General features: G+C 37.6%; 2 protein-coding genes across 3 annotated transcripts in view; one reads left to right on the forward strand and one right to left on the reverse strand.

Annotated features, from left to right (window-relative positions):
- Positions 1-23,288, forward strand: part of LOC113231070 (1-acylglycerol-3-phosphate O-acyltransferase ABHD5) — a 56,606-nt gene extending 33,318 nt beyond the window's left edge. The window contains exons 7-8 of the transcript XR_003310526.1: positions 20,855-21,072; positions 22,954-23,288. The gene's annotated coding sequence lies outside the window, so the exon portion shown is untranslated. The remainder of the gene's footprint in view (positions 1-20,854; positions 21,073-22,953) is intronic.
- Positions 1-27,573, reverse strand: part of LOC113231068 (DNA replication licensing factor MCM4) — a 34,564-nt gene that overhangs the window by 5,914 nt on the left and 1,077 nt on the right. The window contains exons 2-10 of one of the 2 annotated variants that reach the window (XM_026465234.1): positions 26,878-26,991; positions 24,660-24,823; positions 17,512-17,679; positions 16,201-16,299; positions 12,049-12,181; positions 8,224-8,466; positions 7,513-7,741; positions 945-1,139; positions 302-478 (exon numbers count right to left, since the gene is read on the reverse strand). In XM_026465234.1, coding sequence (XP_026321019.1) covers positions 302-478; positions 945-1,139; positions 7,513-7,741; positions 8,224-8,466; positions 12,049-12,181; positions 16,201-16,299; positions 17,512-17,679; positions 24,660-24,823; positions 26,878-26,991 — 1,522 coding nt within the window. Of the gene's footprint in view, positions 1-301; positions 479-944; positions 1,155-7,512; positions 7,742-8,223; positions 8,467-12,048; positions 12,182-16,200; positions 16,300-17,511; positions 17,680-24,659; positions 24,824-26,877; positions 26,992-27,573 lie in introns of both variants that reach the window. The other variant, XM_026465233.1, reaches the window with a different exon arrangement.

Genomic DNA, 27,573 nt, shown 5'->3' on the forward strand with positions numbered 1-27,573 from the left:
ACAAATGGTGACTTTTTGTGGCCGCTAGGGGAGCTCTACAATTGCCATACAAAATTGTGCAGTACGGTTTCTACAACTGTCACTGAAAACTTATGGTAGAGGCATTGAAATCGTCCACGTAAGTGTTAGTAATGTGCGGTTTCGATTATTTTGTCGATTGCTATTTGTATGTATATTACACAACATCATATACGTTTTGCCTTAAACCTAAAGCTAGTATCTACTAAAGCTTGTGTTATGGTAATCGGAAACACTCGGTACCACTTTATTTTGTCGGTTTCACGCGATATATTGAACTAACGTTTGTAAAATGAGCTGTCTTGTATCCGGGTCCTTGGTGACGTAGGCGGTAAGGCCGACGGCTGAGGAGCCGCGGCCCGACGTGTACTGCGCGCGCGGCACCAGTCCGTGCACCCAGCGCAGGAGTTGCGATTTGCTCGTGCCCGGGTCACCGCACAGTAAGATGTTTATCTCGGACCTAAAGACGGTGCAAAGTGATAAGGTTTACGGTCAATTAAAGATTCAGTTATGTGGACGGCAAATGAGTTGCCAGTTGGGCTACTATTAAATAAGACTAGTATTGAAACCATTTGCACAAGGCCTAATCCTAACCCCAAACTGGGCTACAAGTTTAATCATTGAAATCCTTGAATTTGAAATTGAAAAATTGAAATTGAAATCTCGGTACTTATAACTACTAGTAAATGTTTTTTTGCCTACACTTAAAACTGATAACTCCACTCTATCTGATGTTAAATGGAATGTGGAATCCAAGTTATGTGCCATTTTTAAATGCTTCGAACTCAATAGCAATTTGGAATATAAACTATGTTGAAGGAAAACTCACAAAACTATCTCAATATTCTTCATCGACGGAATTTCATACAAATCCCAACACGCATTGAGCTATTGGAGATGACCTAATTATAGTTAACAAAATCTACCTGAAATGAGTTCTGCCAGCCGCATTGAAATTCTTTTTAGTACCACCAAGCAGTTGTAGCAATACGCCTTTCTTGATGTCTAAGTTTTCATAAACAGCAGGGGCGATGGCGCGCGCTAGGCGTTCATAGCAGTCAGGTTGTTTTGCCAATTCCTTGAACAACTCTATGCGTTCAGGCGGAAAACGGTGCTCTTTGCTGAAATATGAAACACTTTTGTAAATTAAAAGTGTAATGAGAGAAATAAATAGTACCAAGTTGCACCTTTGGAGTAATAAAGCCACATCTGCAAAATGACAGCTCTTTAGGAGAGAGTTTTAAAGATTCTACGAATGAATTAGTCGATAACTTTTTCATACTTAAATAAAAGCGTTATAAAAAAAGGATGGCGAAAGCGGACCTAAAATCAACGAAGAGCTGTTCATAGACTTTGTTAATATACTTTTACGTTTTAGTTTATGCCTAGTTATTAATATATTTTTGTATATTTTTAGAAGTCGGGAATAAAGAAATTGTAAAACAATGTATTTTGGAATAGATGCAAGAACACAATGCAATTGATTGAATTCGACCATAGATTAAATAACGTTTTTGTATGTACATTTCATTTTAAGCATAATTGCATGTTTACCTACCTAAAGATTTATATGACTTTCATGTGATAAAAGCACTTTAAAAAATTAATAGATTCAAGCGTCCTTTTGCGAATGGATTGATTTATTAATAAAAATGGAAATAAATGTTAAGAGTCAAACAATCAAAAACCTCTTGGGATGCCTCGGAGATAGGCGAAACACGTGTTGGCTATATTTGTGGTGGTGGTATTTGTGATTGTAGTTGCGCTTGGGTTATATATTTTATTAATTTAATGCGTTAAAATGCATGAAACAAATATTCAATAAAAAATCCATTTATTTTTCTTGATTCCTTCAAACAACGTGTCAAGGATCACAAGTGTCTTGACAAGTTTTGAAAGTTGTGAAAGAGTTCGTAGAGGGAAGTACTGTGACCTTACCTATTTCTACCGCCAAGTAGTAATGTTAGTATTACTGCGTTCCGGTTTTGAAGGGTAAGGGTGCTGGTAAACTTACAGGCACATGGGTCTTGTCAACTTATGTCTCGGGGTGACGGGCGCAGCCCCTCAGATCTTTGCAATTTAAAGCTCTGAGTGGCACTGCAACTGTTATGGACAGGCGTGTAGCTTATCATCAGGCGCACGACTCGTTAGTGCCGACTTGATGTTAAATAAATAAAAAAACTTCTTCAACTCCTAAGTTTCATCTTTTCTCCACTATCGTTTTTTTATTTATTTACTATACTTAAACGTAACTTTCTATTTTTTCTTTAAAAGTACATAAGTATTTAATATTCTTATTTATGTATTGTGATGTATTCATAATATTTGTATGAATATATCTATGTATATGAGTTTATTAATAATTATTATGTAGTGTACTTATAATGATATACTTTGGTTGCACCACTTTTGCATATCTCAAATTACTATTCTAAGGATGCCGAACAAAATCGCGACATTAACTTACCATATTTATACTTAACTTTGTATTATATACCGATATATATACAGGGTGTAACAGAAAGGTGTGGTCATATTTGAAGGTCGGATTCAGTTAATGGTATGAAACTAGTTAGCAAAGTTGTTTTAGTACACACTACGTTATTTGTGGAAATTTCGCCATGAACAGTTTCGATCAGCTGATGTCATTTAACGAAAATAAATAGTCACATCACATCTCTATTGAGTATCATAATACAACCAAATTACGTAACTTGAAAAAATTGTGAAATTCAGGCATATTATTGTAAATGATAAAGTACTTAATGCCATATTCTTATTACTATGTTATAATTTACTAAATTTATTATTATTTTATTCATGTAATATGCGTGTGAACATTTAATGAAAAATAAATATTATCGATTACTTTGCCAAAATACACTACTTCATAATAAAACTATTATTTAAAACTTAGTACATAATAACGTAATATGGTTTCGTTATCTTCATATCTTCAAACATACAAAATACACAAATTTCCGTTTAATATCCATTAATAAAACTAATGTCCTCTAAAAAACACATATTTAAAGTTATCTCTGTTTCTTTTTACCATATCATATGTAATAATACGCATTCATCTATTGTATTTTAATGAATGAAATTTGTCTCTTTCTATCCGCCGCGCCGGTACTGTTCTAACGCATGGCGGCTACCGAATCAGTTGGTATGTTTCTTCTAACGCATGACGCAATATGACGCAATTATCCGACTAATACTTCGCACCCTTACAATGAAAGTGACCCAAATCAAAAAATTTAAAAATGAGTTTATACCGTAAAACCATCTTAAAAAAATATTTTGTTACATTAGTCACACTGTGGTGAAGATGAAATTGTGCAATTAAAGCTCGAATAGCACTGATTCATAAAGGTCCCTTTCATTTTGTTCTTTCAGTTTAAAAATTCTACTCCCGCGTCGAGATATTAACGCCGCATTTATTGTTGAATCTGCATTTGCAAAGACAACACGCTGCCACTGACGGATTAGCATTTGAGCCATTTTCGTTCCGAAAATCATATTCAAAAATCGTCGAAAAAAAATCTAGTAGCAGTAGAGCTCCTTGTGAGTTCGTCCAGGGTAGTACTGCCACTTTACCGTGTTACAGTTTTGAAGGGTAAGGGTGCTGGTGAAATTACAGGCACATGGGACTTGTCAACTATGTCTCAGAGAGATGAACGCCGTAGCAGTAGCCTCCGAGCGGCAGTGCTACTGTTATGGACAGGCGTGACGCTTTCCACCGGGTACACGACTTGTTCGACCCGTCGCTTAATATTTAAAAAAAATATATTTTTTTAGTAACTTACTTTTTAAAGGGACTGACTTTTTTGTTTCGTGGACTTTCTTCTTTTTTAATTGTGAAACAGGGATCACAAAACAATATCAAGGGTTATGACATCTTGCGTAGCTGATGAACATTAAAAAGACTTAATTCTTAATACGTTGAATGATAACAAAAAAATCGTTAAAAAAAGACCTATTGGCGACTAGTTTTTGTAAATTATGTTTTTAAATTGTTGAACATTAAAATGATCAGAAACAATTTTCAGTTGTAAAGTTCCATTTTTCCTCATTATTTTCAAAGACTAATAAGGCCATCACCTTTAGTACTTCAAGAGTAATAAATAAAATAATATGAAAATGTCACAACTTGAATCTTATTTTGCGTATTCCCAAAAAGTTGAAATTTTGTATTGGGACACTTTCATCGTAAAGGTGCAACCTGAAGGTCGGCAAACGTCAAGAAATTAGTTTTGATCGTTGACTACGAATTAATTATTATAATTTTCATCACTTGCTTGGAAATGAAAATATCGTGAGAAAACTTGGATTTCGGAGATAATTGCCGAAATCTTCAAAGATGCGAGAATGTCAAGTCTCCAACCATTACTTACTATGCAAGTGTAGTGGACTAAACCTTGTGCAAAAAATAGTACTTTACTAACTTACATACGTCTATTGCTGAGCACACGTTTCTAACAACAGGTTTACGCTTAATTTGACTTATCTACACACGACAACTTTCTGTGTATGGGTTTATTACATGGTGAAATTGAAATAATTAACATCCGTTGAACCTATTAAGGTTCTTACTTCCTAATAATATCTACTCATCTAAAGAAATATTTTAGAATAGTTTAAATTAGCAATAGTGTAAAACCATAAAAAATCTTACCTAAATAAACAAAGTATCAAGATTAGTCGCCTTGCGTACGCGATACGTAATCGTAGCGAAGTCACAAGCCTTTGGCGGCAACTTTGGCGGCAAAAATATCACCTTTGATTTTCGCCGCCAGCATTTTGATTTTATACATCGTGATGTGGAGTAGTGAATTAATGTTAGACTCGTTTCGGAGGTCGTGGATTCGAATGTCATAGTTGACTGGCTCTATGGTGTAGGTTAGAGTGTTAGGCTTTCGTTTCGGCGGTCGTGGATTTGATTCCCATAGTTGACTGCCTCCATGGTGGTGTAGTGGTTAGTGTGTTAGGCTTTCGTTTCGGATGTCGTGGGTTTCCGATGGGTGACTGCCTCCTTAGTGCAGTATATCCGTAATCACCCAGTCAGTTCTTGCGTTGTGTGGAAGTGGTACGGGTGATGGTCAGAGTTATGTTTACAAACAAAGACGTATGCAGTGCAACGTTGAAGGTCGTAGATACGTAGGATATAGGTATTCGTTTAATGTGTATGTAATGATGTAATTTGTATCATGAGAAGGGTCTTATTTTAAAAGGATGGTAATAATTTTAATTTCATCCTGTCGGTACATTATGAAAACGTTACCCTATATTCCAAAATTTGCGTTTCAGTCGGCGTCCTTTGATGTGCCGCCGCTAAGGCAGAGGCACTATTTTTTTATTTTTTGTAACAGTCTGTAATTGCCGTTTGCGTTGTGAGGACTAAATAGGTGTCATCGTTTTGTTTGTGTCTCGTTTTTGTGTTTATTTAAACTATGTCACGCTTAAGCAATAGTGATTACTATGAGATGATGTTGTGCGTAGGCGCAGCCGATGGGAGCTTGCGCCAGACTCGCCAAATGTATTGGGCAAAGTTTATTGATGGCGTCCCAGAAAATCGACGTCGACCATTTCCTACTCTGGAATGCTTCAGGAAGATGGTTATGAGACTTCATAATAGTGGATCGTTCCGTGGTTCCAGTTCTGAAGGCCGGCCGAGTTCACGAGACCCAGAATTCGAGGCAGATGTTTTGGAACATTTTCTCGGCAATCCAAAGACAAGTACTCGTCGTGCTGCGGCAGCCTTTGGTGGTGTGAACCATATGAGTGTGTGGCGTGTGCTACGGGATGATGGCCAGCACCCATACCATTTTCAAACAACGCAGGAGCTGTTACAAGCGGACTATGATCCACGTTTGGCATTTTGCCGCTGGTACCGCGACCAGATTGGGAGGTCTCCCGACTTCGCTTCGTCGGTACTGTGGACAGACGAGGCGTCATTTACGCGTGCGGGCATTATCAATATGCATAATGAACATTTTTGGACTCATTTGAATCCCCGCGTATCAAGGGAATCAAATTTTCAACACCAGTGGCGGATTAACGTGTGGGCTGGTATAATAGGTTGTGCCGTCATCGGTCCAGTGTTTTTGCCGGCAAGTCTGAATGGGGCCAATTATTTAAGATTCCTAACAGAAGATTTGGATGACGTTCTGATGGCCCTGCCAGTGACACAATACGTGAGACTCGTGATGGAACACAGGATGACTTTCCAGCACGATGGAGCACCCGCACATTTTGCTCGAAATGTACGTTCCCATCTGAACGACCGTTTCCCGCAGTGGATTGGGCGGGGAGGTCCTGTACCCTGGCCAGCGCGGTCCCCAGACTTGACACCGCTCGATTTTTTTTTATGGGGTCATATAAAAAATATTGTTTATGCGGAGTCCTGTGAAAGCGCAGAAGAAATGAGGCAGCGGATCGAAATGGCATTTAGTCAAATCACTCGGCAGATGCTTCAAAGAGTAGAGCAGTCTCTGTACCGACGCACGGAAATATGCATATTGCATGGAGGTCGGCATTTTGAACCTTACCTGTAAATGTGTGAAATGTTCCAGCAGTGCGTGCATTGATTGTACTTATTATTCAAAATTATCGTAAACAAGTCAATATTTCGTACATTGTACAACAGTGAATTACAATTCGTAGGAAATTCATTAAAACGTGTATGAATTGAACAGTAGGTAAGTACCAATTAAAAAAGTATCCACTATTGTAAAATTGTCGTAAATAAATGTATTAATACTAAACTATGTAGAATGTGTATACGATGAAGGCGTGCGTAACTACGGGCTTAATAAGTAAATAAATATTTTTTAAATTGTATGTAAATAAGTACGTACGCGTACCTAGGTATGGCATAAAATAATATTATTAGAAATAATTCGATTTTTCTAGGTATTTAAAGATTTTGTTACTTAATATTAACGTATTATCAACATATTGAAATCATGTTTTTACAATGGCATTTCAATTGTAGTCAGCTGTTCTTTCGCCCCGCCCAGGTTTCATGAATGAATTTGTGAAGTCGTAGTAACGAAGCTAGCAATAGAGTTGTGACGCAGTGGTTGTTTCGGACAATCACTATTTATACAAACATAATTAAACTTATATCAACATTAAAAGTCACTTATTTTTATTTGATATTTTGCACACAGGGTCTAAATCAAGTGTACATTTGGGTCCTTTAATATGACCACACCTTTCTGTTACACCCGGTATATACCGAGATCGACTGCATGCAGTTAATGCGTGAAGTCGTTATCAACATGCAGTCGCGGTTACGGCTACACGACTTCACGCATTGACTGCAAACATACCGTCAATTTGTTAACAGCCTTACTCGATATTCCGTTCAGTGGGTTCGCGGAATAGCAAATTAATTTACTTCCATTGTGATTAGAAGCACTTTTGACATATGATCGTGTGTGGCTTTGGGTAAGAGGGTACGAAATAAGCATACTAACTGCTACTTACCCTTCCTCAATTTCGAGCAACCGATCGCTATGGACTTTCTTGTAATGCAGAGCATCAATATGAGTCCTATGCAAGGCCTTTAAAGTGGCCCTTCGCGGGTGAACCGAAGCGGGCGCGGCGCGGAACACGCCCGTGACACTGACGCGCTCGCCCGCACCTACGCCTTCAACTAAAGCACCGTGCGCCATCACTGACACTGTAGCAGGAGTACGGCCAGCTGGCATGTCATCTGGAACACAAGACATACCACTTATTGATTATAATCGATTTACTGGATTTCAACAAACAATTTTATTAGACGAAGTAAGGTTTCCGTATTTGATACCGGTAGAACAACTTTATCAAACTGAAGATGCAAATCCTAAAGAAAAAATTAAGTATGTATACTTCACAAAAATATCTCCGCCTACTTGTTTATTTATTTTATGTTTGCAAAATTTAGTGCTCAAATCAGATTGATGTATTGTATATAATCAAATATGCACAACAGAGAGCCTTCATATAGAGAGCCTAAATGTACACAAATTAAAACATGTATGTACTTGCAAAAGTTATTAAAATAAAATTATTTGAAAGAAGAAGAGAGAGAAAGGAAAATTTTGGTAATTTAAAATGAAAGTAGACTAAGAAATTAAATTTAAAAAACCATGCCACCAGCTGGCAAAGTTTATGTTTAAGTTTGTGCAAAGAAGATTTAATTGAAATATTCACCAGGGGACTCCTGTAGTTTTACAAGCTGTTTGTCGCTAAAATGCGATCGATTATGCACCAGTTGGAAGCAATGGGCCGTGTTACAATGGCCGCAGTGGGACGGTTCAGGGACACGGCCTCTCTCAAGCTCGGCCACGGCAGGCGCGCCACACACGGCGCACTTGAAAAATGCCTCACGCATCTCGGGAACTATGCTTGACGTGCGAATCACCATGCCTGATATTGTCACAAGTTGATCGATATCTGTAAAAAAAAAACTATTATTATAATATATTTATACATGATAGATACTTTCCCCTTGCCCCGCCTCTCGTTTTTCCGCCACGGCGGAGAAGTCACTCGCAAGCACGTTGACCCCTCGACGTGATTACGCTGCTGTTGCCGCTGCTACCCAACTCATTGCTCCACAACCACAACCCAGGGAACCAACGAAGGGGAAGACGGAAAAATAGAAATTCATCTCTGGACGGAGGCGAGTCGTCAGTACCACCGAGAGTAGACTAGTGCGAGGAGGACGGCTTCAAAAAAGATGGAAAAGAAAAAGAAGTACACCAGCCGTAACCTTAATGACACCGCCCTGACTGGCCCCAATCATCTATTGCCTCCAGCGGTACCGACGACGTTGCTATACGTGTCACGACTTCATTACTGTACAAAGTCTGCGGATGTCGTGGAGTACATACGGCCGGAAGCCAAAACTTAAACTTTTAAAACTGCCTAAAATCTTATGAGAAAAGTAATCGGTGGCAAGAGACCACATATTGCACACTGGCACAACTAAAAGTTTCAAATGTGGAAAGTAAAAAGTGACGTTTGTTTTGTTTTAGTAAATAACCTACCGATTAGTAGCAATTTTTTATTTATTAAAATCCATTGACTTACAAATAAATGGACGACGGGTCTAATACAAAAACCACGAAAAAAATGTCCCAAGTCAACCTATTCGAAATTTAAATTGTTATGTCATCGCAGTATCGCGCTGTCCGTAGAACAAATGAAGACTAAAGCGGAGTGTCGCGCTCTGTATACGATTTTAGCGCCTTACAAGTGCGGACACTTTTTAGCGCGGACCCGACGTCCATATAATTGTAAGTCAATGTTAAAATCATAGTGTATTATTCAGATTGTTTATGAAATAACTCCACTAGTTTTTATTACGATTATCAAAACTTTTTTGACCCGATGGGACTTGAATCCACGACCATATTGCACTGTAAGTATTGCTCTTCTTATTTCAGTAGCAGTAGAGCTCCTTGTGAAAGAGTTCGTCCAGGGTACAGTACTGCCACCTTACCTACTTCTGCAGCCAAGCAGTAATGTCAGCATTACTGTGTTCCGGTTTTGAAAGGTAAATGGTGCTGGTGAAATTACAGGTCCATGGGACTCGTCAACTTATGTCTGTGACGGGCGCAGTGGTAATGCCCCTCAGACCTTTGCTATTTAAAAGCTCTGAGTGGCACTTAATTAGTCCATACTAATTAGGCAGGCGTGTAGCTCATCAGGTGCATTAGTTGTTCGTCCCGTCACTTGATGTTATAAAAAAACCAACTGATACGGGTCAAGTTATAAAGTTGTCGAATTTCGCCTATGTGTTTTTGTTAAAGATTTTTGTACTGGATCTTTCGGCCTTCTGAGCCGCTTGTGACATCTAGTGAGAGATTTTAGAACCTTCTTCACTACAGCCAGTACCTTTACAAGTGTTTCAACTGACGTGGACAATCGGATCGAAAAAAAATTTAATTCCGACTGTGTTCGATGTTTGTGTTAAAACCATAAAAACATCATGGTGTTAATATATTTTTTGTGAAAATACTCTATCCATTCGTTATTATTATCATCATTATCAAAAATATTAAACAACAGAAGGAAAAATTCCTTTTAACAGATTGGACTCGAACCAGCGTCTGTTGCCACGTCGGGGCTACCGCTTTTATCAACTGAGCCACGAATCGAGCCAGCAGATCTTACGATTTATCCATGTGTTTATTATTGATTTTTGTTTTGGGTATAAATGGCTTTTTTTTTGCTATCAACGCTACCTGTGAAAAACTTATGAAGTATGTCAGCCAGATACTTTTACTAGAAGCTGGCGAGATATGTCGCTGTACTAATGGCAATATTTTATTTACCTATTCTACCGATTAGTTGACAAATATCACTCATTATAACTTCAGGCTGAGTAAAATGCTGCCAAATTTTTATCAACAGGACAGCTTCTGCATGCGCCCAAACAAAACAAAAAACGTGGCTTTTTGACTTGTGACACTGTTAAGTTGGTGAGAATTTTACCGATATGGATTCGCATTAAGACGGTCAGAAAACGCGTTACGTCTATGTCCATTTAATAAAAGCGATAACGAATCAGTTTCTTGCGAATTCACGATAGTCTTTGACCAAGCGGCACCGTCGAAGCCCGAACGGCCACGCTGACGATGAATAGGCTTAAATGCGACAAATGTGGTAAAACATGATCGCCTCAAGCCGATTCCTCCCAAATGTGGTGATTCTCTTATTAAAAAGGGTCTTGAAATTAGGATATCTATCAGTGATAAAATTGAAAGCTGCAGGAATAATAGTACATTATTTCAGAAGCCGGGAAGTGAGGGATTCCTGGACGAGTATGAGTTGCAAGGACCGGCGCCAGCTTGTATTGCGCCAAAGCGTCAGGCCTCGTATTAATACGAGTCAAGCAATCCCCGTCCCCGCCTAGGCATGTATAGTATTTTTCTTAAACAATGTGAGGAAATAATAAAAGATTAAAGAAACGAAGATGTATAATAGAAATGTAAAAAAAAAAGAAATATTTCACGTGTTAGGACAATTGCTAAAAGAAAATGTTATTGTTTTTCCAGGCACATTTCTGAGTAGTCAGCTGAACTTCTGATGATGTGTTTGAATGTGTATCTATTACTGTATTTTCGTTATCGCTCTTCTCACTAGCACTCATTTTCTCGACTGAAAAAAAAACAAAAGAATACAAAACACTTTAAATTTAAATGTTACCGCCATTTACTTTTTTTTTTAAGTAAGTGGTACAGGTAGGTATTTTGAATTCTCGCAACTATGAACACTAGGCAGTTGGCTGCATGCGTTTTTCTTTTGTCTGTTTACACAGTTCATTATAAGAAAGTAGATTTAAAAGTTTAGAGAAGTGGACAGTAATGGATTTTCATACTTACTTTGTAGGCGCTGGGTAGAAGTCCCACGGTCCATAAATGACAAACTTTCTGCGTTGAAAGTAATGCAAACATTTCTGAACATGTTTGAGGAAATTATTATTTATTGTAGAAGATGTTAATCCGGTCGAAGGATCGAAGTGATTTATCATGTACTAATAAAGCTAGATTTCCACTAAATAATGAACAGCAGTTACAGGTTTCTTACCAGGATATGATTTATTTTTATGTGTTACCTGCCGGTTACGCCACAAGTAATCAAGATGAGGGTAGTCGTCGACAGTGAAAGAGGCTAGACAGATATGCCTGTTCTTAAAGCTCTCATTTGCCGCTGGCCAGTCAACCCGTGCCCATGGAGCGTGTAACCGTTCCGAAATATCGGGGAAAAATATAGAAATGACATCGTGGTAACAAACCTGTAATTCGTGATATCATTTCGTGAATAACTACGACAGCTTGTTTACGATTGTTTGTCTGAAAAAACAAATATACGTCATTTAAATCTGGAAAAATAGTTTCATTTCCTATGTGTAATAATCGCGAAAACCTAAGAACTCGATAACTACGACAGCCTTAAATTCAATATTTCTACTATCTTCGAGGAGATCCATACCAATACAAATTCAGTATAAGTATTTATATCAATCACCTTCAGGGTTAAGGTCCCGCATGTGCCGCTGCGGTGCATTGTATGGACGAACTTGGATCTGGTGCTCTAGCACTGCCGCAGGATACTTCTCGAAGAACAGCTCATTCACAGCTGCATCGAAAGCCGGAACTACCTATATATTAATTGAAATGCATGAATGAAAAGTTCTTTTATAATAAATTATAACTTGAATTTTTGTGGCATATTGCATCCCGCACATGCAGAGAGTGCTCCACGAGGATCGTCAAGACTTATTTAAATAGCACGATTATTATTTTAAACAGAACTTTTTCGTTCTGTCCAAATTTAATTCATGTTGTATGGTCTCACCATACATACTTAAGTACAAATCTGCGCACGCGGCAACCTACTTAGGTCGCGCGCAGCTCTTTGTTTAATATAACTAATTAATCTTTAATTTTAACTCAGTACGTCACCAACTGTCCACAGAGACACTACTTAAGAAAAGATTTGCCACCTAACACTTGTAACTTATTACGAAAATATACTTTGAACTTTCAAGCAATCTTTCTCTTCGTGCTACTCTACTACTACAACTAACTTACAACTACAGTGCATGTATGGACTACACCTGGCCCATACACATGTACTTATAAATAAAGTAAATTAATTTGTAGGTAATATCAATAATTTGCTTTTAGTTAAGTAGGTAATCTTGTTATTTAAGATTAGAAGAAAGGGGTAATGGCTTGGTACGTTTTGTCAGATAATAAATATAAGGGTGCGTACAGATCTGGCGAATGCGTCTGTTAGCGAAAGGCTCGCGAGCTGCACACGAGCATTCCGTGGTGCAATCTGTTTTCGTGCTGTTCCGCGCGTCACATATTTAACATGTATTAATTGCACACTATATGCACGTGTACAGCGCGCGTGCAGTATGCGAGTAGCGCGTGCACAGCGCATATGCAGCGCGGTCACGGCGCATTCGCCCTAACTGACAAAAGACGTGTTTGACTGGCTCCTGTATTTAACACTTAGCTTGGTTGTTGGTATAACATTCGACCGGTGACATTTTCCAGAAATAACTTTTGGTCGAAATTTCATAACCTCGAAAGTCATTTTGAGAGGAAAATGTTTTTTCTTTTAAACTTTTTTTTCTTTCTAACTTAACCTAACGTAACTGAACCTAATCGTGTCTTTGCGATAGAAATTCAACATATCCTGAAAGAACAACTATTTCGTTATAATTCGGTTTTTGGTGTAATGAAAATTCGAACAAACGTTATTTCGGACAAAAAATTTTCGACTTTGTGATACGTTAGGTCTAGAGATGGGTCATGGATCCCAAAGATATTTAATCTTTGGGATAAATACTCAGTAGAAAGATAAATATAGATAAATATCTATATTTATCCATTTTTACTCGAAATTTATCCAAAAACGTAATCTTAATCGTGGTTTATTATTTATATAGTAAAACAAAGTATATTTTTAATCTTAATTGTAAACATTGATACAATTTAGTAGTACGTACGTATAGTATATTGCTTGTTATACCTTTTTTTCTATACGCAGTGATAAAAAGAATAGGTTTAAGTACCGTAAATCCCTGTATTTTTGCGTGAATGTTATTATTTTTTCAATGCGTAGTTTGTTAAAAAATCGCTTATTAAACAGCTATTATATAATAGCTGTTTTTATAATTATATAATATTATATTCGCTATTAAACAGCTGTCTAACATTTTGCATGGATTCTTTTTCAAATTACTAAGTTAGTCCGTTATTGTAGAGTGGTTCAGCTTCGTATATAGAATATAAGGGTTTTTGGTTGTTCAATATTTTATTTTTAAAGACTCCATTAGAAATACTTAAACGATAATTAATTCTAAAACAAAGAAAATTCAATTCAAAATCACTTAGCCACTACTTTGCCAAAGCCTAAATTCGCTACAGACTAATTTACATGAGTGCGCAAGACACGGAGAGAGAGTGCTTTGAGTGCCATCGAGTGCCTTTGAGTGCCATCGAGTGCCTATGAGTGCCTTTGAGTGCCTATGAGTGCCTTTGAGTGCCTATGAGTGCCATTAAATGCCAGCGCGTGCTTTTGAGTGTCCGCGAGTACCTTTGTGTGCCTTTGAAAATGAAAATTTGAAATGAAATGAAGTTTTGAGTGCCTAGGAGGGCCCGCGTGTGCCTTCGAGTGCTTTTGAGTGCCTTTGAGTGCGTTTAAGTGCCTTGAGTGCCAGCAGTGCCTCTGAGTGCTCGCGAGTGCCTTTGAGTGCCATCGAGTGCTTTTGAGCGCCTTTGAGTGCCCGCGAGTGCTATTGAGTGACAGCGAGTGCTTATGAGTGCCTTTGAGTGCCCACGAGTGTCTTTGAGTGCCTCTGAGTGCCTGCGAGTGACTTTGAGTGCCCGCGAGTGCCTTTGAGTGCATTTAAGTTCCTTTGATTGCCCGCAAGTGCTTTTGAGTGCCTTTAAGTGCCGGCGAGTGCCTATGAGTGCCTTTGCGTGTCTTCGAGTGCTTTTAACTGTCATTGAGTGCCATCGAGTGTCTTTGAGTGCCTATGAGCACCCGCGAGTGCCAGCGCGTGCTTTTGAGTGCCCGCGAGTACTTTTGCGTTCCTTTGAGTGCAATTCAGTGCCTTTGAGTGCTTTTGAGTGCCTATTAGTGCCTTTGAGTGCCAGCAAGTACTATTAAGTGCTTTAAAGTGCCAGTGAGTGCTTATGAGTGCCTTTGAAGCGCGCGAGTGCCTTTGTACCCGTCTGCGCGAGTGCCTTTGCAAAGGCACCCAAAAGCACTCGCTAGCACTCAAGGCACACCCGGGCACTCAAGGCACACCCGGGCACTCAAGGCACACCTGGGTACTCAAAAGCACTCGCTGGCACTTAAAGACACTCAAAGGCACGCGCCGGCACTCAAAAACACTCAGAGGCACTCGCAGGCACACTCAGAGGCACTCGCAGGCACACCCGGGCACTCAAAGGCACCCAAAAGCAATCGCCGGCACTCAAAGGCACTCGTAGGCACTTAAAAGCACTCGCTAGTACTCAAAGGCACTCAAATTCAGTCGCACTGGCACTCAAAAGCTCTCAAAAGCATTCGCTAGTACTCAAAGGCACTCGCTAGTACTCAAAGGCACTCGCTAGCAAACAAAGGTACACGCGGGCTCTCAAACGCATTCAAAGGCACTCGCGGGCTCTCAAACGCATTCAAAGGCACACGCAGGCACTCAAAAGCACACGCTGGCACTCAAAAGGACTCAAAGGCAATGAAAGGTACTCCTGGCTCTCGCGGGCACTCAAAGGCACTCGCAGGCTCTCGTGGGCACTCGCGGGCTCTCGCACGCCTTGCTAACATGCATATCTCTGGTGGAATCGCAGCCTAATCGAATCTTTGCATGCGAATGCTCGTCGGTGAAGGAAGTAGTTAGTAATGTAATGCTCTAAAATGAATGTTCACATGCGATTGCTCGCCGGTGAGGGAGCGCCTTTACATAAAACAACGGCAAAATGAGAAGTAATCGCACGTAATTATTTAATAAAAAATTAATTCTAATGAATTGTATTATAAAAAACACAAAAAAATATTTATCCATGTTTTAGGATAAATACTCAGTAAAAACGGGTATTTATTGGATATTTATCCTTTGACGGATATTTATCGGGTAAAAACCCATCTCTAGTTAGGACCTATTTGACCTCAACAACACGTCATTCATGATCTTAGCACATTTTACATATTTCTGAGATGGTAGTATTTTTTTATTAAAAAACTAAGTGCGCATTTGACCTCCTTATCGCCTGATGGAAAGTGACGATGAGGTCGACGCTGGAGCACACCTAAATAATGCCTATAGCCTTGAAAAGGTCCAAGTTATACAGTTCAAGGAAAAGTCTGCATAATCATCGTTCGTCAGATGTAAAGCCAAATACATTCTGAGGGTCGAGCGTGGTTGGAGTCCCGCCACAATATAAATTTTAAGTCGTATGTGGTGAGAGTGCCTACCGATTATCTGTCGACCTTTAGGAGTTTTAGCCGAAGGGTCTCATATACCGACGATTCCGAAATCGATTACCAGACATGATATTGCGACAAGCACAATTCATATAAGTTAGTACATATTATGTAGGTTATATGCCATATTTAACTGAATAAAAGTAAACATTTGCTTGTTGAAATGTCCCTTACCTCCTGTGGATAACACACTAGCTGCCGATGCAGCTTAGGATCGAATGTCTTGACATGTTCGCAATCCACATCCAGGAAAGGCTCTTCAAGAGTGTGTATCTGAAATTTTAAAAAGGAAATCTGTATTTGTAAGTGTTCTTGGAATTCACAGTAGCTACTTAACAAGCAATCCCGAAAAGCAGTTTTATTTTAATTTGTGTCTTATTTTATTTTTTAACTTTAGTTCTATCAAAGGTATGTCTAAGTTAAGAAAGAGCGGGACGACACAAATATTTAATTACTTAATATTAGGTTGGTCTCAACCTCAGTTTGTACTTTAAATAGACTATGTTTTAACCGACATCATAAAAAGGAGGAGGTTCGCAATTCGACTGTATTTTTTTGGATGTATGTTAAGCGATAATCAACACATATTTTTTTATTTTTTTGATGAGTTGAGTTTTAAAGTTTCAAATTTAGCTTTAGTTTAAATAATGCGCCAGACAACCACATCCATTTCCGAGACTCAAACCAGGAAATCCCCTGTACTATGTGTACCAGAGAACTGCTAAAGCATTAATTCTGAAGAGTTCATTTCCTAAATTGGTCTTATCGGGAATCGAACCCGGGAGGTCAAAAAGCGCGTTGCGAACGCAACAGAATTTTTGTAATCAAATTTAATATAACTTTACGTAGGCACATTACGTAGGCCGGGGGTTCTATTTTGAACCAATCAACTAACACCACATACATGTTATTTCATCCCTACCATAATTTAACGAACTATTTGGACGAACTAATAAAGGTCAAAATGAACGTTCACTTTTGGCACTGAATTTTTTATTCTTTGCATGTCAATTACGCTGATTTAGCGTTAAGAATAAAACTAAAAATAAAATAAGATATAAAAAACTGCTTCTAGGTTGTAGGGAGTTGTAGATCTCGTTTTAATGATTTTAGACATATCAATAACTCAACTTCGCTAAAAATGTCGATTACGTTGTTTATGAAAAGGACGGCAGCATTGTAATTTTTTTTATTTTTCTTGGCTTTTCGCGGTAAGCATTTTAGCCACTTACAAAGTCTTTTGACTAACTTGTTTATAAAACGGGGAAACTTTTATAATATCATGGAATGTAATTTGGAAACGGGATTTGAAGTTGGATAGAGGATGGAATTTGTAGTAGTTGTTTTTTTCTCATTCTTTCCGTAAAAGAAAAGGCAAAGATTTGAAATCATACAGCTAAGTTTTGGTGAACTTGTCTTTTGTTTATGTAGGCATACGCCAAATCTTGATATCATTAGACTAAATTAAAGTGGATGCGAACTGACCTCTTCGAGTTTTTGCTCATACAACGCCTCGTTGGTGACCGCGTCAGGCTCGACAAAGCGTTGCACGAAGCGCACGAACTTTTCACGGCACTCCGCCACCGCCACGTCCGTGCCCCATACTACCAGCTGCGGCTCACTTGACGGCACTTCTGCAGCACCATCTTCAGCCTGAAAATAATTACAATAAACTTTGCGGTATGTTTAAATGGATACACAATAGTAGTAGTAGCTCCTTGTGGAAGAGTTCGTCCAAGGTCAGGTTCGGCCACCATACCTAATTCTGCCGCCAAGCAGTAATGTCAGCTTTACTGTGTTCTGGTTTTAAAAGACAAGGGTTCAGGCAAGGCAAAGGCACATGGGACTTGTCAACTCATGTCTCAGGGTGACGGGCGCAGTAGCAGTGCCCCTCAGATCTTTGCTATTTAAATCTCTGAGTGGCTCTGCAACTGTTATAGACAGGCGTGTAGCTTACCATTAGGCGCACTATTTGTTCGTCCCGTCACTTGATATTATAAAAAAGTATTTAACAACAGTAAGTTTTTTTTATTATTAGGTACTGTAACACAATTATATTGTTAATTCAATAAAAGTAGGTTTGTTTTTTAATAGATATAGTGTCTAGTGTCTTCTGTAAAATAAATCTTCGTTGTCTTTTATTGAAGGAGCCCTTTTTGGGTATGCCCAATATCGACCGTTTCCGTTTAGGATTTAGAGGGTTCTGCATATTCTGTTGTTCAGCGGTTATTGTGGGAATACAATGTGAGAATGTGCAAGATTTCCAATTGAGTTAGCTTGAAAAGAAATGTTCAAAACTTGTACTCGTATTTCTTAAAGTAACGAAGCTGTTAAAAAGTCATAAGTACATAGGAAATGAAACTATTATTCCGGATTTAAATCGCGTATATTTGCTTTTTCAAACAAACCAACGTTTCGAGCCCTTTACAGGTCCCATGGTCACGGTTGACTGAGGTAATACAGTCATTATTCATTCAATGGAAAAACAAATATACGGGATTTAAATCCGTAATAATAGTTTCCATTTCCTATGTGTAACAAATAAATATAATATCATTGATAACAATCGCGAAAACCTAAGAACTCAATAAGTCGTAAGTACATGAACAAAAGCAAAGTAGAGAAAAAGACTACAAAAAATGTTTGCTATTCTATTTACTTCCTCAATAAAAAAAACCTTATTTGAAATTCTGGACAAAAAACAGAAGCAAATAAGAGAAAACCTGACAAGGAATGTCACATTACGTCAGTCATTGTTTCAAGAACTGCAAAAAACAAACCCATTCCAAGAAACTGACACTGGCTCAAGCCTAGTGCCATTAAGGAAATAATAATAAAAACAAACACGCAAAGAGAACTGGAAATCTTTCCGTTTCAAAAAAAAATGTAAACAGAACAAATTAATAAAGTGCAGTGGTGGACCACAGCACTAAGAAAAATGACCAAACTAGTGTATGACTACGTACCGTCGCTAGAATGCGTTCCATCTCTTGTAGGTTCGTAACATTCAAGCTCACTCTTAAGCCACTGTTGTCTGTAAGGATTACTTGTTATTTATGTGTTATTTGATGCCTTTTGCAAAGTTTACTTTAAGGTTTTTAGTCTTACACATTGTCTTACATGTAAACGGCTCAGCTCTGCAGGGTGTACGAGAAAAATAATACGAAAATTTTCAGACGCAAAAACCGCTAGATTGGTTTACTTTAGCTAAATGAAATACAGATCAGACGGTAGGAAAGGGGGCACTATGGAAAGTTTGCTTGAAAATTTTTAAAGATTTTTAACTTGGTACAAATTGTGTTTTGTTAAGTGTATGAAAAGAGTGAGGGTAGCGAGCGGTTCGCGGCAGCGGCCGGCGAGAGTCAGAACCGAATTTAATGCTAGAGACGCATTGTTCGTTGTAACATGTTTTAAATGTAAATTAAATTTTCGTCCTTAATTTTCCCGAAAACTATAGCCCGAGGAGAAAAAATAATAGCGAGAACAAAAAGTGTTTATTTATGTCTAATCTATTCGAAACAAACACTAAAAATAAAATTTAAGAAATCGTCCAGTTTCCTTTCGTACAGTCCAACCAAATTATGCCATTTGCTTTGGGATAACTCCACCGATATTAATACAACCTTTGCCCTGCTAAAACGAGCGGTTCGGGCAATTTACAATTTGGGCCCCAAAGTGTCTTGAAAGATAAGTTTAATGTGATTAACATTCTTACATTTGCGTCACAGTACATTTATGTAAATTAATTTATGTTAAGAAGAATAGTAATATTTTTATGAAAAATAATGTTAATCATAACGTTAATACGAGAAATAAAACTAAACTGGATGTTCTTCACAAATGGTGAAATTACATAGGCACATGAGACACGTCAACTTATGTCTCAGGGTGACGGGACGCAACGGCAGTACCCCTCCGATCTTTGCGTTTTAAAGCTCTGACTGGCACTGCAACTGTTATGGACAGGCGTGTCGCTTACCACCAGACTCACGACTTGTTCGTCCCGTCATTTGGGATTATAATAAAAAAAAATCAAATATCATTTATGTGGCAAGTACACGCCTATAATGAAATTTGAGTTGACATTCAAAATTGCCAAGTACGAGATTTAAAACTACAGGGAAAAAAAGAAAGCTTCTGCGTACTTGGTTGATAAAATTTAGCTCTGTTGTCTTGTTCTATCAATATATGCAACAAACATTGTAAATAACGAATGCATACAAATCTTCATTTAATACGAGCAACCCTAGAGTTTCTTACTTAATCTTATCAGAAATCTGCCTTATGAATGAGTAGTAGAGTTTAATCATTGTGACGATTTCAAGTGTAATTTGCTTCATCTATTTAAGAGCCAGGCTCTTGCGGGTGCAGTCTCCTACTTTGCACGGTTCATAGCGCGCTCCTTGACCTCTCTGTAGCTGCTCACTTTAATAGTCTTCTTTATTTGTTCACTATCCTCGGTCTTCCTCTCTTTCTTTTCCCTTCTATCTTCCACTTAATTATCACTCTCACAAATTCATCATTATGTAACAAATGCCCACACATTTTCCCCCTTCTGTTCTCTGTTGCATTCAAAAGATTTTTTCTATAATTTGCTTACCTATGAAATAAGACACACACATGCTGACTGTATTTCGGGTCACCAAGTGAACCTATAGTTTAGACATCAGTCTTCCAAAATATGTTTATCAAAGTTTAGTTTGTAGTTTTATTATGTTCACTATATTGTATTGTGGTGAGAAAATAAAGAATTTATTATTACATACGTTGAACGGAATTAATTCTGAGTAGCTCTTCAGTTAATTTTGTTATTTTGGTTCTTGCATAGGTTACGAGTCGCAAAACTTCGGTAATCAGGAAAAATGGAAGTATGAAGTGAGCAGCTGCCGTATCTGCCTGTCAAGGGTATTCGAACCGGCGACACTCGACTGCGGCCACCAATTCTGCGAGCATTGCCTTTGCCAATACTGGAAAACTTACGAGAAACGCGACCACATCGTGTGCCCTCTATGCCGTACTGCGGTTTCAAAAGTCAACTTTATCACTGTAAGTTTAACTACTCTATATTTCATGTTTTACAAATATTACGTAAAATAGTAATTTTAGAAGTTTCTTAAACCTTTCATGGACGGTGGCAGTGCTGAGCTACCGGACCGTGATGGTGAACGCGATATTTGAATTTATAAAACTACCGTGTTTTTAGTTGTTATTTTTGTTTCTATTTTAATGATTATTAACATATTACATTGTATATTTATTTATATTTCATATATTAAGATTGTTAAATATCACGTTATTATTATTTTTTTTTGTTATTATTTGTGACGCGCTTTGTCTATGGATCGTATTCCAGAACTCTACTCAATGCTCAAGTCAGGATTTGTGCAGACTTGAGTATGATTTCAAGCACTGGAAATACGACCCTAATGGCAAGGACTTGAGTATGATTTCTAGTGCTTTGAATCATACTCAAATCCTGACTTGAGCACTGAGTACAGTTCTGGAATACGACCCTATGTGTACGTTCATTTGTATTATATCTTGGTATAAACTAAATTTTGTCTGTATGTATAAGATTGTGTGTATAAATGTTACGAATACAGCACAAACTTAGGTTTAAGAGTGCCAAGTACCTAGATAATAAATTATTGTAATACGAGTAAATAAATAAAAATAAAATTTATAAAAGTACCGCACACAAAAATGTCACTACTTTTCTTATCGTAATGCTTATATTGTTTCAATATAAAATGTTCAATGTATGGAAATCACTGAATTTTGTCGGTACTTTATTGATACTTTTCTATGGAAAAGCAGTTGGCGGCAACCACACAGAAAGCACTTGGGAATCGCACTGTAAGGGCGCGTGTACATGCTAAGAAATTCGACGACGTGTCTGCTACAGAAATGAGAATGGTCTTGTAACGACAAGAACTTTGTCGGATCTAGCCACGAAAACATGTCGTGTCTGTTGCAGGCGAGAAAATGATGAATATGTATACGGTACGAATGCTTTCGGACAGACGTGTGTAGGGTAAAATGTGTCTCAGTGCATTACAAGTCTTCCAGGTAGCTGTCGTTTTACTACCGATTTTCACTTCATTTCCTGGCAATGCACCTCACCCCGTCCCATACAATAGCGGCAGAGCGCGTCGTGTCGGGTAGACAAGATTTTTTCTTATCCGGCGCCGAGGCAGTGTACACAGTTCGTCTGTAGAAACGACACGAATTCTTGCATAGACCCGGCGACTTTTCTTAGCGTGGACACGCGCCCTAAAGCCCGTAGATGGCTTTTTGAGGTCCATGTAGCGAAACGAGGTACCCTACCCTACCCGGGGTTTAATTAATTTAATTAAAAAGTTTTAAGAGGCTGGGAGACAGGAGCTCAAACTAGATTACACCTGTGCTATGTCCTGGGCTCCAACAATTGGTACTGTCATATTTTAATACTTAATTGATCGGTAAACGGTGTTACTGCCCACGAAAGGGTTAATGTACTTAAAACTTCTGAAGAAATATGATTGATTTGTCCATAAATTGTGATTTACTACCTACGTTGATCAGTTGCTGTGCTGCATGCAGTCTTTATTGCAGAGAGCCGGCGTCGGTTCGAATCCGGGCTTGCACCTCTGAGTATTTTTGCAAATTTTTTGGCAATTATAAATTTACCTTCAGCTTCTAAGTGGAGGGATACATCGTGAGGAAACCTGTACACATCTCGTACACATGTCGCATAACAATTCAATGGTGTGTGTTCAAGTTCCCAATCGGCACTGGGCCCGCGTGGGAACTACAACCCAAGCCTTCTCACTGTGATAGGAGGCCTGTGCCCTGGTTATAAGATCATTCAACAGAGAAAGTAATTATAGTGAACATGCCTATGCAATTGGCCACATGGTCTCACACGCTATTTGTCTATTTCCGCAGAACGAGAAGAACAGCTCGACTCATGACTTTCGAAAAGTGTTTGACCAGCGGTATAATCCTTCTACTTCAGCTGATTTTCGTAAAGCGTTCAACATTTGCTTAAAAATGAGCGCTGTAGCACCGGCTGTCTATTTGTTGATCAAATACCTTATGCCTGTCTTTAAGCCATTCATGTAGTTGCTAAAAAGTTTGGTTCAAAGAAAAGTAATTGTTTCCAGTGCCAAAAATGCAGTGAATTTATTGCAGTGTTAGACAAATTGACTACAGTGTTATTGACAAAATTACAAAGTGTAAAAAGGTTTTAATATAGTAAATAAAAAATATATTTTTCTTTCTCATGAATATTATGTGTCAAATTATTTATCTCCTACGAAACACCAGATAAATAATTCATATAAAATTCAAGACTTGCCTTGCTGCACTATAGACTGTGTTGTGATAGTTGTGATTGGTGCCAGGTTTTACTTAGTACTAACAGGCCATGTTAAGAGTAGCATCTAAACATATTGAAGCTAATTTTAATTCAGAGATATGTTCATTTTTACCATCGAGTATATAACCTGAAATACAGACGAAATGTCGTTTAATTAGTTTGAAAATTATTCTGCCAAATCATTACAGTGACAACTGCGCTCCGATTGGCCAGCCCGAATTCGAAACAATTGACGGGTGTCGTAACTTGAGCTTTGCTATAAAGAACGAAAATTGAAAAATTACATATTCAATATTTAATTACGATGAAATGTGAATCCGTTTGTTTTGTAATTAGATGTTTTGCTATTTTTCCCACACCACCAAATGGAACAGATATTTTTAGAGATATTTACTTTATTACAATAAATACAGCATATTTTTGGAATATACGGAGACGTACACGCAGGTCAGTTATTAGCGCTGTACTATTTCAGCTTTCTAATTTGTCATTTCAGTGCAAACGAGAGTTGATATTTAAAAGTGATATATATATAAAAGGCCCATTTGCCTGATGAGTTGCCAGGGATGGAAATAAGGACCTTATTTCGTCTCTATTTCTGGTCATATACTAGATGGTAATGTAAAACGTCGTGATATTCAATAAACTTACACATTACAATTATTAAAGAGACATCTCTAGTTTAGTGAAGCAGTAGATTAGGTTTCTGTAGTAGTAGTAGAAATAGATTTCTCACAGATCGCGTTACGGCAAAAGAAGTAGTTAAAAAAACCAAAGAACTAAATGGAAAACGATATCACTACACATTCAGTTTAATTGTTAAGCAAAATCAGCGGAGTTAACATATTTTACTAGCAAAAAAATATATAGGTGCCATGATCTCGAAAATTACCGAAATGCCATTGCGTTTACAACTACAGGTCGGAATAAGGTGTTCCAAATGTATAGTTACATGTATAGATATAGCTAACCACCAAATTTTAATTCATTATTATTTTCGAAGTCCGGATTTCCGGAAATGGTTATATACTCGATGATTTTTGCCATACTGAATGTACAGATAAAATTGACCATATTGAATATCTTGATATTTGTGGTTACATTCAACTGATTAGATCATTTGGTGGCTATATCAGAGCAAAATATTTGTTCGTAGATAATTATAATAATAAACAAATTTGTTCTGAGTACTGAGAACAATTTAGAAGATTATGGAAGAGCTAGTATAAGCGACCTATCTGTAATCTATTTATAATTATATATAATAACTTACCCTCCTAGTAGGTGTAGGGGCTGGTACATTAGGACCTGTTTGATGTCCTCTGAGGTCAGCCCTCTGTCGTGCAGGGGTCATCACCCCGCGCATCATTGACCTCGGAGTGCTAAGTGAACTTGGAGTGCCATAGTTAAGGGGAGAACTCATGTCTATGTCTGTTCCTGAAAATATATCCAAGTAAAAATTAAATAATAGTACATTTAAATGCCTTTTACAAGCTTATGCATTGCTACATATTTTGAATGAAACCATTTTTTCTAGATCTAAAATGGCAAGTAAGCAAGGTACACCTCATCACACCATGGAATCTGTAAAGAGCCCACAATGTTGGTTTGTTTGAAAAAAAATAAATATACGCTAAATTCACTTACAAAAAGTACTTTATTTATCTATATCATCTTAGGTAAGAACTTCAGCTTAAACTGTTTTCTAGAATCCATAACAGTTGCAGTGCCACTCAGAGCTTTAAGTAGCAACAAGTCTCATGTGCCTGTAGTTTCACCAAACATGACATGTTGAAATATTTCCAAGCCAAGACTGCAGAATTACTAAGAGTTTCATTTTATTTCTAATATCCTTTAAATAGCTATTTGATTAGTGAAAATTCATATTGTTAAAAAAGTTGTTTTGCAAAATGAATAACTCATAAATTGGAATGTTTGTGGGTAAATTAAAAAGAAGGTATTTGTAATTAATAACTTTTCTAATTTATTGTTCAAAATATAGTGAATTGCATTATTATTAGACGTAACTGGTTGATGACTTTACAATATTAGTCGGACGTTACCATGGGACCTGTAAAAGGTTTGTTTAAAAAAACAAATATATGCATGCAATTTAGATCCAAAAAATTGTTTCATTTCCAATGTGTAGCAATTGTGAAAGCCTAAGAACTCGCAAGTATGACATGTCTCGACTAGCTCCAATAAAACATGGATAAAACTGTGTTTTTTTATAATGAGTGTTTTACTATACACAGTAATTACTAAACACAATGTGACTAATCCATTCAATGGGACTACATGAAATTATAAAAGGTTATCAGTTTTTGTTCTGAAGCTTCTTAATTTATGTCCATGGATTGTGACAGTGTTGGGCAAAATTTAATTGTTCTGGCAATTAAAGATTGACAATTGATTAATTGTCAATTGCGAAACAGCAATTAACGATTGATCAATTGTTAGTTGCGAGAACCGCAATTAACAATTGATTAATTGTTAATTGCGGCTCTCGCAACTAACAATTGATCAATCGTTAATCGCAAATATCTACAATTAACAATTAATCAATTTTCAATCTTTTCAATGTTTCTGATTAACAATTAACAATTAAAACTGACAATTATGATAAATTTATAGGGCATATAGGGGTGAGTTAGGGCGTTGGTTGTGGGGGCCTGTTGGGGGCCTGCTGGGGGCAGGTTAGGGGGCCGGTTGGGGGCCCCGGTTGGAAACCTCGCTTGGGGGCGGTTGGGGGCCCTAACCGGGGGGCCCCCAACCGGGGTTCCCAACCGGGACTCCCAACCGGCCGGAATTGATTTTAATTGCAAATTTAATCGCAATTAAAATCAATTCAATTGAAATCAATTGCAATTAAAATCAATTGCAATTAAAGTCAATTGCAATTAAAATCGATTGCAATTAAATCAATTGCGATGCGTCGCAATTGATTTCAATTGAATTGATTTTTTAATCTGATTGAATTATTGATTGAAATTTAATTGATTAACGCCCAACACTGGATTGTGAAACCTTGGTTGTTTTGATCCAATAAGTGTACATGTAGCTAAGGAATAATCAATGGCGAATTATCCTGACCGAAACATCAGCCTGTAATGGTCCATAGTGTTTAGGAAATACTGAACATCAAAAATTGAAGTTTCACAACTTTTATTTGATGTGAGATGAAGTTACATAATTGGAAACCACAGAACTTGCAGACAAGTTACATGTGGTAGATTATTTTATAAGAAATAAATCTAAGTAACAGCAATTGATAACCAGTCACTCAACAAGTTAACAGCTGCTGAAACATGCTATTACTTGGATTTTGACGGAATCCGGAGACATACAGGCCTCTAATGATTTTGGTATTAATTTTTTTAAATTTATTTACATTTTAAAATATTTTTAATGAATTTAAGAATTTTAAACAATGTGGAATGGACACCATGTCTCTCGGACGCTACAATACCAAACTCATTAGGAAAAATTACCAATAGGGCTGGATGCCAGAGCTCTGGCTGGAGAGGTTCCAAGGATGTTATCGCGAGGTGTACGACGCCCACTGGGTGTACCAGGGGTTCTTCTTGGGGTCCGGGGTGTTCCATCTGTTGAAACAAAAGTATTATAAATAGATATTATTAACACAATTTTTGCTGGTGTTGTTATGTTCATTGTTCTACACTGCCATCTGCTAACTAAAACATGGCTAAGTGACAAAATCATTTTTTGAGATATAAAAAACCATAAACCAGTTTTCGAATATTGAAATTGTTTAATGATATTTCAGCTATGCATCTTTTGGGTAAGTTCCGATAAGTCAAACACGTTAACTAATTTTAAATGTTTTTAAAAGAGAATTTTGTGCTCTATCTTTTGCTATTTAAAATAGATATTTGACCATTTGTCAATTAGCCACATTTTAGTTAGTGGACAGCAATAATTTGAAAATAAAAATCGAATCTAATTATTTATTTTTTTATGATTCCAAGTGACAGCACAAACAAGTCATACACCTGATAGTAAGTGACACGTCTGTCTGTGCATGACAATTGCAGTGCCACTCAAGATTTTTAAATTGCAAAGATCTGAGAGACACTACCACTGCGCCTGTCACCTTGCTCTTCTTCTCTTAAATGCTATGACTCCATGGAAACAAACAATGATTTCGCCAATGTCAAGTAACAATG

This window comes from Hyposmocoma kahamanoa, unplaced genomic scaffold, assembly GCF_003589595.1.
Source record: "Hyposmocoma kahamanoa isolate Upper Pololo Valley unplaced genomic scaffold, ASM358959v1 64, whole genome shotgun sequence".
NCBI classification, from domain to species: Eukaryota; Metazoa; Arthropoda; class Insecta; order Lepidoptera; family Cosmopterigidae; genus Hyposmocoma; species Hyposmocoma kahamanoa.